Raw genomic sequence first — 20,038 nt, 5'->3', positions numbered from 1 at the left:
CTCCCAAGGTGGAATATGAAATGTTCCTCCAACCTGCGCCTGGCCTCAACGTGGCAGTAGAGGAGGCCGTGGATAGACATGTCAGTATGGGAATGGGATGTGGAACTGAAGTCGGTGGCCACCGGAAGGTCCTGACTGTTGTGGTGGATGGAGCGAAGCTGCTCAACAAAGAAGTGGTCACCCAATCTGCGTCGGGTCTCACCAATGTACAGGAGGCCGCACTGGGAGCACCGGATGCAATAAATGACACCCTTAGACTCACAGGTGAAGCGCTGCCTCACCTGGAAGGATTGTTTGGGACCCTGAATGGTGTTGAGGGAAGAAGTGTAGGGACAGGTGTAGCACTTGGTGTGGCTGCAGGCATAAGTGCCTGGAGGGGGATCGGTGGGGAGGGACGAGTGGACAAGGGAGTTGCGGAGAGAGTGGTCCCTGTGGAACGTGGAGAGAGGTGGTGAGGAGAAGATGTGGTTGGTGGTGGGATCCCATTGGAGGTGGCGGAGGTTGTGGAGAATGATAATGTTGGATGCGGAGGTTTGTGTGGTTGTAGGTGAGGACAAGGGGAACCCTCCCCCTGTTAATTCGGGGGGGGGAGAGGATGAGGGCACACGTGTGGGTAGTGGAGGAGATACGGGTGAGGGCAGCATTGATGGTGATGGAAGGGAAACCTCAGTTACTGATAAAAGGAGGACTAGAATGGAAAGTCTCATCATGGGAACAGATGCAGTAGAGGCGGATCCACGTTTAAATGAAGGATGAGTAAGGTAGTGAGAGTTAATCATCAGAGAGCGAAATGGGGGAAATTGTGCAACTTGTATGTCACACAATGAACGTGTAGCTATTGTATCAATCCGTTGTGTCTTCACTAATAAGGTCCCTCCTACCTGGCAAAAGGTCACTTCACAGAAGGAGCTAAACTGAAGGAAGTTGGAGGAACTGCATTGAACAGGATGAGGAAGGAAGCAGGGTGGTGTGACCATCGGCAAGATATCAAACTCACCTATTCCGTCCTTAATCAGCAAGATCTTAGAAGATGAACCATATAGAATTGTGAGCATCATCCATGTGATATCACACCCCCAAAAGAGTCAGATGTTGTTGGAGACTGCACAATACCACCCCGTCACTCCACCAGCTTGAGAGAGTGCAGCTGAAACCTCTGCCCAGAGTGAAGCTCCAGGACATTTAGGTCCTTGCCTTAATGTTCACAACTGCAGGATCCTGATGAGCTAGAAAAGGTAAGATCTTTTTGTAGGATAGTGGACCATGCTCCTTCACAGCAATTGTGTCTCTTATATAACAGTAACACATATCAATCCCACCAGCAATAATGGATTGATTTCTGAGGACTGATGGCCAGGAACTGAGAGAATTCTCTTCTTTGTTAGTCAGTGGGATACTTACCATCCATACAGGCACAGAGGCTTATCTGACAGCACCTCTAAGAGTGCAATGTGCATACACAAGGTTCTTGTACTCAAATGTGGGCCTTGAACCCAAGGCCTTTTGATCAGTCACATTGAAAAGCACATTTATGTCAATATGGTAGAAAGAGAAAGGCAATGTGCGTAAAATTGCAGAATGTGGTAAAATCAGAATCAGGTTTATTATCACTGACTTATATGACATGAAATTAGTTGTTTTGCAGCAGAGGTACAGTGCAAAGACAAAAATTACTATAAATTACAAAATAAATAAAGAGCAAAAAAAAAGGAATAACGAGGTAGTGTTCATGGGTTCACGGACCATTCAGAAATCTGTTGGTGGAGGAGAAGAGGCTGTTCCTAAACCACTGAGTTAAAATTTTATAGTGCTTTCTGTACTGAATCAGCAGGTCACTGTTTCAGGTCCCATTCTTAATCTTAACTGTATAATCACAAGTGCAGTACTGAGGGAGCACTGCAACACTGGAAATGCTGCCTTTCAGGCAAGACACTAAGTAAGGCTGCACCTCATTTAGATAAATGATCCTTCTTCTACTTCAAGGAGAGCCCAGATGTGTTCTTTGACTTCCTGGCCAATATTTACCCCACAACTAATATCCATGTAAAAGCAAGTTACTACTTTATTGCTGTTCTAGGAGCCTGCTGTAAGTAACTTAGTCTTGCCTTTCCTATATCACAAAGCACTCTTTTTTTCTCCTTTTGTACTCCCTTGATATGTTTATGTATGGAATGATCTCTCTGGATGGCATGCAAACAAATGCTTTTCACTGTATCTTGGTACATGTGACAATAATAAGCAAATTACCAATGACATCATTTCCGACGTACTTCAATATTTGTAATGTGGTTCAGGATATCCTATGGTCATAAATGGTGTATAGAACTGCAAATGAAAATCAAAACACAGCATATTCTGGAAATCTGAAATAAAAACAGAAAATGTTGGAAATACTTAGAAACTCAGGCAGCATCAGTGGAAAACGAAACATAATTCGAATGCACAAGAACACAACAAACTACAGAGAGTAGTGTGGACTCTGCCCAATATATCACGGGCATGTCCCTCCCCACCATTGTAAGTATCTCAAGAAGTGCCTCAAGAAGGCAACATCTGTCATTTAAAGATCCCTGCCATCCGGGCCATGCCATCTTTTCTCAGCTACCGTCGGGCTGGAGATATAGAAGCCTGAAGTCCGACACCACCAGCTTCAAGAACAGTTACGAACCTTCAGCCATTCAGTTCATGAACCAGCCAGCAAAACCCAAATCACTACATTTTAGCAACACCATGACCACTTTGATCACTTTGAACTAAAATGGACTTTTTCTTTGTTTTAATTGTGTTCTTTCCGGTACAAATCATCTATAATGTATGTTTAATTTATGTTTTTATTGTGAATGCTGCTTATATGATGCTATGTGCCTGTGATGCTGCTGTGAGTAAGTTTTACATTGCACTTGTGCACACATGTACTTGTGCATATGATGATAAACAGCACAACAACTCGGGTTCAATTCTGGCTGCTGTCTGTAAGGAGTTTGTACATTCTCCCCATGTCTACATGGGTTTCCTCCGGGTGCTCCGGTTTCCTCCCACATTCCAAAGACGTACGGGTTAGGAAGTTGTGGGCATGCTATGTTGGTGCCGGAAGCGTGGCAACACTTGTGGGCTGCCCCCAGAACACTCTACGCAAAAGGTGAATTTCACTGTGTCTTTCAATGTACATGTGACAACTAAAGGAATCCTATCTTTGTTATGTGAATGCAACTTTATTTTGTCTCGTTGTAATTTAGAGAGTTGGGCACAAGGTGGCAGCGTGGCACTATGCACTGAATGAGATATGATCTAAAGTTTGCAGCTTCCCAAATAATTAAGTCATAGATACAGCACAGAAACACCCATCCACACCAACCATCAATCAGTCACTTACACTAATCCTAGATTAATCCTATTTTTATTCTCCCCACATTCCTATCAACTCTCCTTAGATTCTTCCATTCACTTACAGACTTGGGCCATTTTACAATAGCCAATTAGCCTATGAACCCATACATCTGTGGGATGTGGGAGGAAACTGGAGCATCTGGAGGGAATCCACGCAGTCACAGAGAGAAACTGCAAATCCACACAGACAGCACCCAAGGTCAGGAATGAAATTGGTTCTCTGGCACCGTGAGGCAGTGACTCTATGAGCTGCAGTATTTTACCGCCCAAGTTCCACCCCTGTGCCACCTATTGAGCGACACACCGGAGGAACTCTCTCACTGGCCTATACTAAACAGGCTGAATTTACCTAAGTGTGGTTGGGGAATGTACTTGGTTTCCATGCCAAAAGATAAAGAGAAACCTCAGTAAACCTCCCAGACCTATTAGCAATCTGTTGTCCCTGCCCTCTCATCTCAGACCATGACCATGTGAACAACGTCAGATTTACTGTCGTACCCAGTAAATAAATAAAGATGCTGGCTGTCCACTGGCCAAACAAGTGGAATGGAGCCCGTTTCCTGTTGACTCACATCTCAGAGAGGAAAAGAAACGAGAAAAAAAGACTTGAAAATTAAACACCCCTTTCACCCCTGACTGTGGCACAGACATTCCCTGCAATCATCAGGTTAAAGCACTTTTTTAATTTTGGTTTGCTCCATTTTACTAATCTGTGGAAATTCTCATTGTGAGTTGGATGATGCACTATTTCATGACACCAGATAAGTGTAGATTATTATTCAGCTGCTATGGCAGCACTAGTATAAGTTGGCCTGGCCCTTTAAGACTGCAAGCTAATTATTCTAAATGGGGCATAGTGGTCAAAGATAGATTAATTGTTCTTGATGCAGGAAATTAGCAGGCTAGCAGATGGGTGCAAATCTTGGTATTAAAATAGAATAAATTAGTAAGAGGTGTGAGCATCTCTTTTTTAAACCTTTTGACACTGGAAATATGACTGACTCAAAACATTTACACTGAGAGAGATTTTCTTTCTTCTTCCTTTCCCTGTCAGCACTGAGGTTCTGTTCTGAAGATCCAGGAAACGTATGTGGATACACATCAGCAATTCCATCACATTCCAATAAAATCTTCTATTAATTTAAAAGATAATATAGTATGAAGGTGTGCTGAAGTAACTTGTATCCCAGCCAGAAGTCCCACTGTTAACATTAAGATCAGGGTCTAGAAACAGGAGCACTAAACCTGTGCTGCACTGTTCACCATGCCTATCCTTGCCAGTACACCTGAGAAACATATTCCTCACTATCATAGTGAAAGTACATGTTCTGAGGACTCTTTTCACTTGTTGTGTGATATTAATAATGATTAGTGCTGCAACTTCTGTTGACCCATATGTGTGCTGTTGGCGTGAGGGGTCCTGCTCTTACTGGGCAATTGTCCACCAAACCATGGCAACAGTAAAAGTGTCTATGGTGCATTGTTTTGAAGTGGCTGCAAGAGAGGCAATGCAGGTGAGAGAGCCTACTTGCACTCATGTAATACCCACATGCCCCTTCCCTGCCCAGTTTGCAGCAATGATGCTTGTCTTATGGTTGAAATGGAGAGGAGGCGGCACATATTCTGTACCAGGGTTGCCAGGTGGACCCCCAATACATACATGTCATGTAAGTGGTAGGAAGTGGCTGAAGGTAGCACCTTCAGGAGTTAATCTTCATGGACCAGGAGTAGTATTGGAATGAATTCTATGATCTGACTTGCTTTGACAAGGTGAGTGTTCTGATACTGCTAATTATAACTGACAAAGAGGGAATTTAATAATGTGCCACTTTCCAGAGGGATAAGTCATGCATCAGTTCCACTCCAGACGGTTCAGTTGAGTACCGTGATATGGAGCATACATGGGTAGTCCACTGCAGATGAAACAACAAACAATCTGCTGGAAGAACTCAGTGGGTCGAGCACATCTGCGGGAGGAAACAAATTGTCAATGTTTTGGATCACAAGGTTTTGACCCGAAATATCAACAGTTCCTTTCCCCCCACAGATGGTGCTCGACCCACTGAGTTCTTCCAGCAGATTGTTTGTTGCTCCAGATTCCAGCATCTGCAGTCTCCATTGCAGATGAATGCCTAACAGCCTAAAAACTACACAAGGGAACATGGAGAAGTCAATCGCAAACCTCTGACAGGACCTTCAGCAGAGCCTACGGCACACTTTACCAGCTGGGAAATGAGGGCACCTCATTGACACTTTGATGGAGCACCATTAGGCACGAGCATAAGCCAGCCAAAGTCTACATTCCCCATGCCAATCACAGCTCTGTTTAGGATCCCAGCATCAGACTGCTCTGCCCAGAACTGCAAGAACTGCAGAGAGTTGTGGACACAGCCCGGCGCATCATGGACGCCAGCCTCCCCTCCTTGGATTCTGTCTTTACCTCTTGTTGTTTTGGTGAAGCAGCCAGCATAATCAAAGATCCCACCCACCTGGGACATTCTCTCTTCTCTATCATCGGGTAGAAGATACAGGAGCCTGAGGGCACGTACCACCAGACTTAAAGACAGCTTCTACCCCACTGTGATAAGACTATTGAACGGTTTCTTTATACAATGAGATGGACTATGACCTCACGATCTACCTTGTTGTGACCTTGCACCTTATTGCACTGCACTTTCTCTGTAGCTGTGACACTTTACTGTGTACTGTTGTTATTTTTACCTGTACTACATCAATGCACTTTGTACTAACTCAATGTAACTGCACTGTGTAATGAATTGACCTGTACGATCGGTTTGTAAGACAAGCTTTTCACTGTACCTCGGTACAAGTGACAACAATAAACCAATACCAATACCAATACTGCTCTACAGGAAAACCTAACAGCCAGCTCCTAAAGGTCCCCAGGGAATATCTGATTTGCCTATGATGCAAATCCAATGGCTCCTGTTCATGCAGTTACCACCACAGTTGTGAGCATGGAAAGAAATATCAACTAGACAACACTTTGAGCACTTTGCCCAAAGTGGCTGAGACAGTTTACATCCTGTGCTGCCTGGCAATCTCCAAAGTGTGGTATAATGTATTGCAGAGGTAAATGAAAAGCCACTGAGTAGCCCTTTAAGTGAAAGGAGCGCTGTGAAGATCAGGCTCCCAGAAAGTGCCTCACAGTGTTTCTAAAGCAGAAAGACATGATACCCATTTCCACTCCAAATAAGCAATGCATGATGAACAAAATCATTCCCTCTGGGTCCTAAATGTCCAAGATATAATGTGTGCTAGCAGATGGCATGCATGGAAGTGCCAGGGTGAATTAGGTGAACTGCAGAATCAAGCCAAGTGATTGTTTCTACAATTAATACATAGAAACATTGAAATTCACTTAGACAGTGCTCAAACACAGCGCTACACAACTGAATTTCTAGGCTCAGAAGTCTGTGGTGTCACTATATATAGAGTCACTCCGCTCTGAGTAGCACGTCATACATCATACTTCCTATACTGTCTAACGGAAGAATCATAGTATCACTTACTGGCAGAAAATTCTATCTCATCTAACAACAGCAACACCAGCACCCTCCCTACCCCCTTCCCAACCTCCATGATCTGTCCAAATCCAGACCAGGATTCTTTGCAGCTGGGATCACTGGCCATGTAGACAACCATGGGATCCAGGATCAAGTAAGAAACTCAAACACTTTCAAGACTAGATTGTGACACAAACTTCTTTTGTCTGATGGTTTTCTTCCCTTCTCTGTGATTGCTGTGCTCAGCTGGTGCTCGGAGGCAGTTGGTTATTTGAAGAAAAGTATGGGTGTGAAGGAAAGGAGCTAAAACCACAGCCTTGCTGATGTTTGAAACAACCGCCACTTTGGTATTACAGAAGTAAATTTTAACAATGATTTCCTTCGGAGTGTTTTAAATTTATTTTCTCTGCCATCGCTCCGTCTTTGCCAACTAATGTAGGGGGTGAGCAAGGACTGGCAGAGTATAACGTTGCAAGGACTTGGATCAAGTTAGTACAGGGGATCGAGTGATGACAAAATGGTTGCTAAAAGGAAGTTAACGTGAGATTTCTACCTTCATTGCAGGTTTGTCACCTGATAGATTCAGATAATTTTCAAATTTGTTCTGTAGTGTGCATTTTGTTTCATCCAATGTGTTTGTACAGAAGGTCAAATGATTGTGAGTCTCTAGATAACTTGATAGCAGTTTGTTCCACACAAAATTAAATCATCACCCTCAGAAGTTTGAAATCGTTGAAATACCACAGAGGGCGGATGTTGAACAACCTACAGTGAGCAATTTGTAAGCCATTGCTGCATTGCTGCTGGCCTGTTTCTGAATAGGCTATCCTGTGGCATGCTATTGCTTAAAACTAACTTGTTTTCTCTCTTTCCCAGTTTTGGCAAAGGGTCTTCAACCTGAAATGTTAACTCTGTTTCTCTTTCCACAGATGCTACCTGACCTGCTGAGTGTTTTCAGCATTTTCTGATTTAATTATTCCACCAATTTCTAAATCTATTACTTTTACAGGATTTATTGAACCAAATATAAGACAGGCCTCTTCTGTAAAATGTTTAGAATAAAATATTTTGATAACACAGGGGGCTGAAAAGAGAGAAGTCTTTCCTTTTACTTTATCAATGCCATTGCACTTTCTGATAAATGAATTTGTTTCACTAGTCAATCAACAGAATTGTTTTCAGGTTTAATCTGGAGGTCTGTTTTCTTTATCTGCTTTTCTCCACTTGGGCTACAATCCTACATGATTCTTCCTTCATGGAGTCCAAACTTGGTGACTCCCCATTTAGATGGTTTTGACTATTTATGTTCAACTTGTTTATTCAAATTGCTGATAACCTACACACTATTATTGCTCCTTGCCTGAGGCTTAATTATCACAGATTTAACAAAGGCACTCAATTTAAGAGATATCTACAACTAATCTACCCTCTTCCTTTATTAGACATTGTCATACTTCCTTCTGTAGAGTAAAATAGTTTTTCTTCCAGGTTTATTCTAAGGTCACCAAAATTAACTAAGTCTTGCAGTTTGCAACTAATTTTAGAGCAGAAACACTAAACATAAGCTGATAAAATAGTTGACACAAAGCTAATTTTACACAATGCAAGGCATCATCTTCTGCCTCTTCCCTCCAGCTGACTTCAGCTGGCCTGGAACAGGTGTTTAAAATGGCTCCCAAATGGGAGGGATTCCTCATTTTGGTGACTGATGTACGACGTGTGGACATCAGACGAGAAAAGGACAAGACTTTCCCCTACTCCCTGTCTCCCTCTTCACCATCCCACCAGCACCACCCCCCCAACCCCCAAAATTATCAGTCATCTGTGTCTCATTCAGATATTAAGTAGTTTACTAGAGAAACAAAGGACTGCAGATGCTGGAATCTAGATGAAAAACACGATGATGCTGGAGGAACTCAGCAGGCCACAGATGCTGCCTGACCTGCTGAGTTCCTCCAGCATCATAGTGTTTTTCATTAAGTAGTTTCCCAAGATTCCCATAAAGAATGGAGGCTGAATGAAACTGAGGTAGAACAGAACAGCTACTTAAATCCTATTCTGTTACCAGTACCCTAATAAGTACCTTTAATTTTGAACTCCAGTCTGTACCATGTCAGCAAAGTGAAAGTGAACTAACCGTGAAGGTGCATATCTGACTGCAGTATCATCGGTATAAAGAGAAAATTTCAGGCAGGCCTCTGGTGTCTAATTTCTGTCCAATAATCTCTGCAAATGTATGATTGGATTGGAAGAGGGATATGAAGCTAACGGGAGATAAACAGAGTTGAGAAACTGACCAACAATGATCTGATAATATGAGAAAATATGCTCGAGCTGTTGCTATTCCCATGAATTCCCATGAGATGATTACAAAGATTGTTCGAAGGGAAAGTCCAACTTGACTAATTGTTTAAATTAGACAAGTCCATCCCTCAGATTCAAACTCAGATTCTTCACATCTTGAGCCTTGCCAAGCTCAATCATAAGATAAGATAAGATATCTTTATTAGACACATGTACATCAAAACACACAGTGAAATACATCTTTTGCGTAGAGTATTCTGAGGGCAGCCCCTAAGTGTCGCCATGCTTCCAGTGCCAACATAGCATGCCCACAACTTCATGGTGATCATGGTGAAATGCTGGAGCACAGGCAGCTACAGGGACAAAATCAGAGTGTCAGAATGGACTGCGCTATCAATGGTCAGGGTACTGGAGCCATCTTTATCGTTAGTTTCCTTTTTGATCCAATTGTCTACATTTCTGTCCAGTAGAAATTGATGTACAGGGATGGAGTCGTTGCCTTCCTGTCTGCCACCTTCTAGTTCTGAGCCTGTGACAGTTCTTTCCTTGTAAGATTAAAGAGCAAAAACTGGAAGGTTAATGAATTAGGATCATCACAGCAAGCTTAATTCCATTCTTACCTGATACTTCCATGTTAATCAGGTGATAGTGATCAGAAGCAGTAAATCCCTCCAATGTTTCTCTTCCTACCCTGTGATCCTACTCTCATCCCAGCTTCCCTGTTTAGCTAATGTAGCATGAAGCAGACATTGGGCTACATCCTATGAACCTTCCTTTACTTTTTCCTGTACTTTTATTCAATCCCCTCCTTTGTTGGCCCCCAGCTGTGTCCCTCTGCTTCTGTGCATTTCCTTTTGTTCCTCTCTTTGTGCTCCTGTGTGAAGCTTTGTTCCTTTTCTTCACCTGTTCAGTTCCCATTTCCTATCTCTTTTTTTTACATATTGTTGAGCATGAGACTTCAATTAATTTTCTTCAATGATAAGTTTTATTTGTATTTTTTCAAAACACCTGCATTCTTTAGCTAATTCTCCTTGTGTAAGGGGACTGGTTTGAAGGAGTGGGTGGTGAAAGATAAGCAGTTTTGAGGCCAGCAAGACAGCTTTTGAAAAGGATGAAAGGGATGTGGTTTGAGCAAAAGTCCAGGTGTCAGTGGAGTGACTCAAAAATCAGCCAACAGTAATGGAGTAGAGTGGTTAAGTTGTGCCATGATCCAGGTGTGGAAGTTATGTGAAAGAATGTGTGACTGGCTCTGTGACCTCTGTGCTCCCTATCACTGTAATCACCTCCACACTGTAAGGTCTTTGACTGTCTTCATTGTGGCTTCTAGTACATTACCAATATCCTTTACTCTACCATTAGCAGCTGTACCTCTAGACACCTGAGGACTAATTTCTGCAATTCCTTTCCTTAACCTCTGCACCTCTACATTTCTCTCCTCTTCATACTGCACCTCAAAACCTACCTCTTTGATCAGGTTGGCTATCTGTGCAAATATTGTTTAAAACAGCCTGTTGTCAAGAAGAGGCACATTAGCATGTTAAAAGCAAGATATGTTGTTGGTGATTTCCCACTGAGGATGAAACACTGCCCGAGAGGAGTTGAAAAGAAGGCCAAAGATGTAAAGACAATCTGCCGGATTAGAGCAAGTCTCATGAGTTGGGTGAGGGCAAGAGAGGTGTTTGTGATGGGGAGGATATCAGCCGCAGAGATCTGAAGCAATAAGAGCTTGGCAAAGGTGGATGCTCAGAGGCAGAAAAGGAATTACAAAAGTTGTTCTTCAAGGCAGTGAAGGCTTTGGCTGCTCAACTCAAAGGGGACCTATAACCAATCAGAATGGAATAAAGCCCATTGTCTAGGAGCATGGCAGGTAATGGTGGGTTTCAAAGTAGGTCTGGGTCTGGCTGGATCAAGAGATGGCAAACGTCCACATCCTGAAACTGAATTGGTGATTGGGCTGAAGCTGAGTTGGTATTTCCAGCTGGTTCCAGATATGCTGTAGTTGTTAAAGGGAATCTTGTGTGGTGGATTCAGCTTGATTAATATGGAACCATCAGGAAGTATTAACTCTGTATCAGACAGAAGGTACAGCAACAGTGGTGAGAGATTAGAAGATAAGGTTGCATGTTATGGGCTTGTGGTCTGATACAGGAAAACAGTAGAATGCATGTAATGAATCTAATGGAGCTTAGTTTATGGGCCATGGCATAATGGAGCAGAGTGATGGATGCCACTTAAGTAGATACCGTGACTGTGTATGGATAGGTAGCTCCTCTCCTGAGACTCCAATTTAGAAAACCAGAGATATTGGCACAGGTGGGACAGGAGGTGCTTGGCAGGGCAGATGGGTGAGTAATTTGGGAAGATTTTGCTCCTTCCATCGTTTATACTGCGTTTCTGTGTGTTCCTGATGCTTTTGAGTCCAAGCATCAGGAACACACAGAGGTTCTCAGTGCCATCCCGAATACTTCTCCATTATGAGTTGTCATGGCCAATGATTCCCATGAGTTGGTGGGGATTTTAGACTTTTTTAGGAAAGTTTTGAGTACATTCATGAATCATTTCCTGTGTCTATCTGGTAATTTCTAGTTGTGATGAAAGTCGGAGTAGACTTTCTGTTTCAGGTGTCAGGCATGTGAACAACATGACATGCCCAGTTGAACTGGCTGAGTGTTAATTTTCCATATTTCCTTACACCATAGAAGGGGGCCATTTCAGGCTATTTCCACTTCTTTGAAATGTGCAAGGAAACCAGGGGAAACCTGTGTGGTCACAGAGAGAACGGGCAAACAACGAGCATGAGGGGTCAAGGCTGAACCTGGCTCGCTGGAACTGCACCACTGTAATGATGGAGATATTGGCCTGTGAGAGGACACTAATGTTGGTTGACATATTCTGCCAGTGGATTTGCAGGCTTTTGTGGAGGCAGTGTTGGGGATATCACTCCAGTGCTTTGAGGGGCCTGTTGCAGGAAGACCATGTCTGAGAAGTATATGAAAGGGCAGGGAGTGATAGTCATGGAGATACAGCAAGGATAAAGGCCCTTTGGCCCACCACGTCCATGCAGACTATTAACCACCCACTTACACGAATCCTACATTATATCCCACTTCTTTTCATTCTCCCCACATTCTCATACCTCTCACCAGCATACTAGGGATAATTTCCAGTGGCCAGTTAACCTGCAAAGCCACACGCCTTTGGGATGTGGGAGGAAACTGGAGCACCTGGACAAAACCCTTGGAGTCACAGGGAGAACATCCAAACTCCACACATAACGCCGGAGGTCAATTTTGTATCTGGGTAACAGAAACAGTGAGGCAGCAGACTAATTCATTGGCTGTGGGCAGCTTTGGCATGCTGTGAGCCCCACTGAAACATTTACCTTCTCTGCCCTGCCCCCCCCATGGGACAGTTACTGACTGCTGTCACTTTCCCAGCATACTGAGGCACAGACTCCATTCAGAGCAGTCTTCCATAAGCAAACATGCCTAGCTATATGCGTGGTGGCTGTACATGCTGTGTGTGGCTTGAGCACACTTTGGAATGAAACTCTGCTTCCTGTAGATCATGAGGTTTGTGCAGGGTTTGAGATCTTGATCTTTAAATACACTTTTACTCAGTTAAAGGATGTGCTTGTGTACTGAAGACAACAGTGATGTTACTGTTGCTGTCTGCCTTTGTTGAGAGGCAGCCCCCAAGGTATGAGAAGTGGTTCAGGTTTTCTGGTGTACAGTTATTTATAGTCAAGGTTGATGTTTTACAGTGGGACAGATTGGTAATGGATCTTAGCTTTGCACATATTCTCTCATGCTTCAGTGTATGAATTGACAAACTGTGCCCATCTGCAAGCATTGTCTTTGGACAGTAGCTCAATGACTGAACTTTGGTTCTGATGAGGGGACAACAAAGGTTGGACAATTTCCTCTTTGTCCTTTTGATTAGCTCCACTTCAGCAAGAAGATCGTTGGTGCTGAGATGCAGCATCGTAGGAAGAAAGATTGGGGAAAGTGTTGGGGCAATGATACAGCCTTGTTTGACACCAGTCTGCACTATAATTGATCCATTGTGCCCACTCCCCCCCCCACCCCCCACCCCTTTATTAAGATCATGGCTTGCATGCCAAGGCAGGTAGTAATATAACTGTGCAGTATAGAGGCAAGAAAGAGATTGAGAAATCTCAGCAAGGACAGTAGATTTCAATTAATCACCCAGGTATCACTGTTAACTTTGAGTGGAGTGGTCTTAAACCATGGGTAAGCTAGAACCCATCATAAACCACTGACTAGTGAGAGATAGTTGGAAAACAGATTCAGCAATCTAAAGGAGAAACAGAAAGCTGAAGATGGGATGGTGCTTGGAGGCTGGACTTTTTAAAGGAGGGAATTAGGAGGATTGTTTCAAACAGGGTGGAAATATTTCTCAAAGAGAGCGTAATGACTTCCAGCAGCAGAGACACAAGTGCGGACCCTTGAGTTGCAAGGAATTGGGTTGAAAGAAAGCAGAAGGAATTTCTTGGAAAGCAAAGAGTAATTTAATTCTTTAATTTCCATTATGGCGTGGCTTGCAAAGCAGTTATTCCTTTATGAGTATGTATATATGTGTGTGCTGAAGTATCTCCTAGGTTCACGATGATATGGTCAAGAAACTGGTTATCATAGGGCTGGGACTTTTTGCCCAGTGTTACAGAGCGTCCCTGAGTTATGAACGCCCGGCTGATGAACACCCCTACATGCGAATGAGTTCCCATTATATTATTTAATTCAAAGGTCCAACATACGTTCGTTCCTACAGATGGCAGAACTAATTTTCTCTCTCTCTCCCCTTGTAGTAATTGTTCTTTCTCATCATGTCTTATGTGCTTTTGATGCCACTCATTACAATACTGTGGAGGTGTGGTTACCAGATCAAGTAATTTTTGTGTATTTCTGACTTATGGACAAAATCGACTGATGGACATCTGTAAAATCAGAACCTGTTCATTACCCGGGGCAGCCTGTACTCAGTACTTCAGGAAAGGGAGTAAACCCTTCTGGATGCTGATATGGATTAACATTTTTTATTTCCTTTTTTATTTTAGAGAGAACCCAGAAAGGATATTTGAATGGTTTATTGAGGCCTTGTGTCCAAAATCAACAGATGTTGGTGAGTGTGAAAAATTACTTAAAGGAAGAACCAAAAAGTTGCTCTCAAGTTGATTCTTAAATATTTTCATGAGACAGATATCGAGACTACTTGATTAACAGGATCTTTGCAAAGTTTCTTCACCTCTCATCTGTTTCATACATTAGAACAGGACGTGGCCATTCAGAACTTCAATCAGCCTCTGTAGTCTGATTGGTCTCTGTATCAACTCCATTTATCTGCCTCTGATCCAATGCCTTAATGCACATAACTAACAGAGATCTATTGTTCTTTGTTTTGAAAACTCTGATTGCCCCTGGGAAAGAGAGTTGCAGATTCCTCTCTCCTGCCCAGGTCCTCTCACGCACACACTCATTCAAACCCTGCCCCACTCCCCCGCCTCCCCCAGACCCTATCACCCAATTCTTTCCCCTCCTCCATCTATTCCATCTGCCGATCACCTAACACATTCCTCTCACTGGGCCCCCTATCCCCTGTTCTGAGCTGCCCACCTTCTCTCCCTTATTTGTTCCTTTCATCTTCCTTCCTTATCATATTCCATAACCTGCCAGCCCTTGTTGTCTCCACTGATCACCTCCCAGCCTCTGTCACTTCCCTCCCCCACCTGACTCCACCTGCCAATCAACCCCTCCTCACCTGCATCCGCCTATCATTTGCCAGCTTTTGCCACACCCCTCCCCCTCACCTCTGGATACTGGCGATCTCCCCTCTTTCGGTCCAGGTGGTCACGACCAGAAAACTTTGACTGTCCATTTCCATCCATAGGTGCTGCTTGACCTGCTGAGTTCCTCCAGCAGCTCATTTTCCGCACCTCACCAGAGGAAATGGTTTCCCTGTGTTGACTCTACTGAATCCTCCCTCGCATTTTGAATCATCTCAATTAGACCATCCTTAAGACTTCTAAGCTGGAGGGAATACAAAGTCCAGTTTAACTCCTTGAGTCCTGTTATCATTCTGGTAAATGTACTCACTCCAAGGATTCTAAAGGCCTAGAAGTTGTTGTGTGCTGGTAAAGACTCATTACATAAACATTGCACAGCATGGCGATGACAATTTTTATTGTAGGCCATCCACTGTTTATTTCAGCCAATTGGGTTACTGAACCATCGTTGCAGTTTTTTTCCATCGTGCTGTGAAGCCATTGGGGGCCAGTCAGAATGTGAGTGCTAAGGTTGAGTTGAGCACGAGTGGGAAGGTATGTGATCATTAATCAAAGAATTAGGTTCAGGGGAGGCCCTGGTCAGCAATCAGCATCAGGAATAAGTTGATGGGGTGGTCAGCAATCAGAGAACTGACTCCTGGATGTTGTGGCTTTTGGGAGGAAGGTTGGGGTGGGATTGGTGTCTTGTGGGGAGGCCATGGTTGGTGATCAAATCATCTTGGGCTTGGAGGGTTGTATGGCCGAAGTGTCAGGATATTAGAGGTTCAGGGTTGGATGTGAGGTCCTCGGGGAGCAGAGGGTCAGGGGTTTGTGCTACCAGAGCCTTTAATGACAATCACAAATGCCAAAAGTGTCATCGACTGAAAGATCTTAAGGTCCAATTTTTGGAATCTGAGCAGCACCTGATATCACTTCAAAGCATCCATGAGGAGAAGATCATGCTGCAGCTTAAGTGTCTACAGCCAGAAGAAGGAACAAATGACCATGAGATGGGCCAGGTGGACCAGGCAGATAGTGCAGGAGGCCGCTGAATGCATCATACTCTCTAATTGGTATTCACTTCTGAATACTAAAGAAGCCTCTGGTTCCTCAAGACTCCACTTCATGGCTCCACGGCTGACACAATTTAAAGAGATGAGTCGTGACAGGAGAAGTACAATGATAGGGGATTCAGTAGTTAATGGGGCATGTGGCCATAAACGTGATTCTAGGATGATACCTTGTCTCCCAGATGCTCAGGTCCAGGATATCAAGGGCCATCGGCAGAACATTCTGGGTAATAAGGGTGAATGGTCAAAGATCATGGTTTATATGAGAATCAATGAGACAGGCAGAAGGAGGAATGAGGTCCTGCAGGAAGATTACTGGGAGCTAGGGAGGAGATTATAAAGATGGATCTCAATGGTAGTAATTTCCAGGTTACTACCTGTGCCAGTGAGCATACAAATAGAAGGACAGTGCATATGTACCTCTTGCTTAGAAGGTGATGCAGGAGGGAGGCCCATATTCTTAGGGCATTGGGACCAGTTCCTGGGGAGGAGACATCTTACAAGTCAGATGGGTTTCATCTGAACATAACCAGGACCAATGTCCTTGCAGACAGATTTGCTGGTACCAGTGATGACTGTTGTTAGTTGGGCAAAGGGTTGGGAACCTGACAGCAGTTTCAGAAGGGAGAAAGTCTTCTGTCCAGAAGGTAGTGGTTTAGTAAACAAACCTAATACACAGCAGTGAAACTGGAAGGTAGTGGAAACTAGGGAAAGGAAACAAAGTACTTTTCAGTGTTTAATTGTTTGTATTTTAATACAAGGAATCTAGGAAATAAAGGAAATGAACTGAGAATAGAAGTAGACACGGAAGAATGGTAATGTGGCCATTACCAAAATATTGCTTAAAGTTTGGCATCTCTACATTCGATTACAGGAAGTTCAGAGGATGTAGTTGCGGATGAAGTAGGAGGAGGTGGAGCAATGTTGGTGAAGGAAAGAATTAGTGCTGTGAAAGGGGGATGCTATGCTAGAGAGATCATCAAATGAAACCAAAGGGGATGAGTTAAGCAACAAAAAGGGCAATCAGATTGTCAGAAGTGTGCAGTAGCCTCTGGCACGACATGGATGAACACAGGCGAATTTATGAAAAGTGACAAAAATGAGAAGGCAGTAAAGCAGGAGATCTGAACCACTGTAACATTAACTGTGATAGTAACAGAGTAAAGGTTAGAAAAGGAGCAGAATTTTTGAAGTGCATTCAACAGAATCTTTTCAATTAGTATGTAGTAAGTCCAACAAGCGAGGATACAGGACCAGACTTAATTTTAGGAAAAGAGCCTGGACAAGTGGAAAGGGTTGCAGTGGGAGAACATATTGAAGACATTGATCATAATTCAATTGGAGGTATCATCTTTATGGAGACTAGGTAAGGTAGACCAAGAGTGAAAGATCAAAATTGGGATAAGGTCATCTTTACGAGACCAATGCAAAATTTGCAAAAAAGGACTGAAAAGAGCCATTTGAAGGTAAATTAGTGTCAGGAATGGGGCTGGGGGTGGCATTCAAAGAAGAGATAGTGATAGTTCAGAACAAATATGCTCCCATTAAAAGGAAAGAGCGAATTTGCAATGATATAACCAACATGATATAACCAACTTTGGCAAAGTTCTATGTGGCAAATTGATCAGTAAAGAAAAACCCCGTGGGACCCAAGGGAAGTGGATGTTGGAATAAAACTTGGCTCAGTGGAAGAAAGTTTAATGGTTGATAAATTGGTTTATTATTGTCACATGTATCACGGTACAGTGAAAAACTTTGTTTTCCATGTCATCCATACAGATCATTTCATTACAACTATCAGCTTCCAACACTCCAGAGAAAACAACCCAAGTTTGTCCAGCCTCTCCTTATACCTCATACCCTCTAATCTAGTCAGCATCCTGGCAATCCAAGTGCAGCCTAACCAAAGTTTTATATAGCTGTAAAATGACTTCCTTACTCTTATATTCAATGCCCCGACCAATGAAGGAAAGCATTCCATATGCCTTCTTTACTACCCTATCTACTTGTGTTGCCACTTTTAGGGAGCTATGGATTCGGACCCCAAGATCCATCTGTACATCAAAGCTGTTAGTGGTTGTGTCATTTACTGTATACTTCCCCCTTACATTTGACCTCCCAAAGTGCAACACCTCACACCTGCTTGGATTAAACTTCATCTGCCGTTTCTCTGCCCACATCCTTAACTGATGTATATCCTGCTGTATTCTTTGACAGCCCTCTACACTGTCCACAACTCCACTCATCGTCATGTCTTCTACAAAGTTACTAACCCACCCATCTACGTTTTCATCTGAGACATATACATATATATCACAAACAGCGGAGGTCCTAGCACTGATCCCTGAGGAAAAGTTCATTCTGTTCTCACCAAGGAAATACCCCAAAGCTGAGTTACCAGTCTTGGCAGGGAGAATTTAAAATATTTTGCTCAGACTCCAGCACCAGAGACGCAGCTCCTAACTCCTCTACCCCTGCTTCAGGTTCCGGGTTCCTCTGATGCTCTGACGTTTAACTAGCAAAGTTGTTTTCAATAATTGCATGATTACTTAGAGTCATAGAGTTGTACAGCACAGAAACAGGCCCTTCGGCCTAACCGGTCCATGCCGACCAAGGTGCCCATCCAAGCTAGTCCCATTTTCCCACACTTGGCCCATATCTTCCAAACCTTTCCTATCCATGTACCTGTCCAATTGTCTTATAAAAGTTGTACCCACCTCATAACTTCCTCATTCCATATATGTACCACCCTCTGTGTAAAATATTGCCCCTGAAGTTCTTATTAAATTTTTCTCCTCTCACCTTAAATCTATGCCTTCTAATTCTTGATTCTCCAGTCCTGGGAAAAAGACTGTGCACATTCACCCTATTTATTCTTCTCATGATTTTATACACCTCGCTAAGATCACCTCTCAATCTCCTACACTGCAAGGAAAATAGCCCTAGCCTGTCCAATCTCTCCCTATAGCTCAGTTCATTTAGTCCTGGCAACATTCTTGTAAATCATTTCTGCATTCTTTCCAGTTTAATAACATCTTTTCTATAACATGGTGACCAAAACTGAACACAATGCAGCCTCACCAGTACCTTGTACAACTGCAACATGACCTCCCAACTGCTATACTCAATGCTTTGACTGACGAAGGCCAGCATGCCAAAAACCTTCTTCACCACCCTGTCTACCTGTGACTCTACTTTCAGGGAACCATGTACCTGAACTCCATCTTTTCTACTACACTCGCCAGGGCCCTCCTGTTTACTTTCCAAAATGCAACTCCTCACACTTAACTGATTCCTTGGCCCAATTACCCTGCTGATCAGGATCCCCTTGTAATTTTTGATAAACTTCTTCACTGTCAATTATACCACCTATTTTAGTGTCATCTGCCTCCAGCCCTTCCACCATCACTCTCTGCTTCCCATCATCAAGCCAATTGTATATCCAATTAGCCAGCTGTCCCTGAATCCCATGCTGTCTAACATTCCTGAGCAGCCTAATATGTGGAACCTTATCAAAGGCCTTACTGAAGTATGTATGAAGTCTACATCTACTACCCTGCCCCTATTGACCTTCTTGGTCACTTGATCAAAAAATTCAGTCAAGTTCCTAAAACATGATCTCCCACACACAAAGCTATGCTGACTGCCCCTAATCAACCCCTATCTTTCCAGATGCATGTATATCTTATCCCTCCCTCAGAATCTTCTCCAGTAACTTACCTACCACAGATGTTAGGGTTTCTGGTGTATGGGTCCTAGGTTTTTACTTATAAAATCTCTTTGGTTTCTCCTTAATGACGTGATTATGTGGCACAAAAGTGGCAAAGAAATTCAATGCAGAGAGGGTGAACAAGGCAAGGGAATCCATGATAAGTGATAAGATCCTTAAAAGTGTAAGGAGCTGAGGGATCTTGGAGAGCATGTCCAGTAAAGGTAGCAGGACAGGTAGATAAGGCGGTTAAGGAGGC

At 43.3% G+C, this 20,038-nt stretch overlaps 1 protein-coding gene across 4 annotated transcripts in view; it reads left to right on the top strand.

The window, feature by feature from the left end:
- The first annotated feature begins 6,904 nt into the window (after positions 1 to 6,904).
- LOC127584888 (DENN domain-containing protein 1B-like) overlaps positions 6,905 to 20,038 on the top strand; it is a 63,770-nt gene continuing 50,636 nt past the window's right edge. For all 4 annotated transcript variants that reach the window (XM_052041860.1, XM_052041861.1, XM_052041859.1 and 1 more), the window contains exons 1-2: positions 6,905 to 7,068; positions 14,296 to 14,360. In XM_052041860.1, the coding sequence (XP_051897820.1) occupies positions 7,052 to 7,068; positions 14,296 to 14,360 (82 nt within the window). In that variant the 5' untranslated portion in view covers positions 6,905 to 7,051. The remainder of the gene's footprint in view (positions 7,069 to 14,295; positions 14,361 to 20,038) is intronic.

The sequence above is a fragment of the Pristis pectinata genome, chromosome 31 (assembly GCF_009764475.1).
Source record: "Pristis pectinata isolate sPriPec2 chromosome 31, sPriPec2.1.pri, whole genome shotgun sequence".
Classification (NCBI taxonomy): domain Eukaryota; kingdom Metazoa; phylum Chordata; class Chondrichthyes; order Rhinopristiformes; family Pristidae; genus Pristis; species Pristis pectinata.
This window is presented reverse-complemented; position numbering and strand designations above follow the sequence as displayed.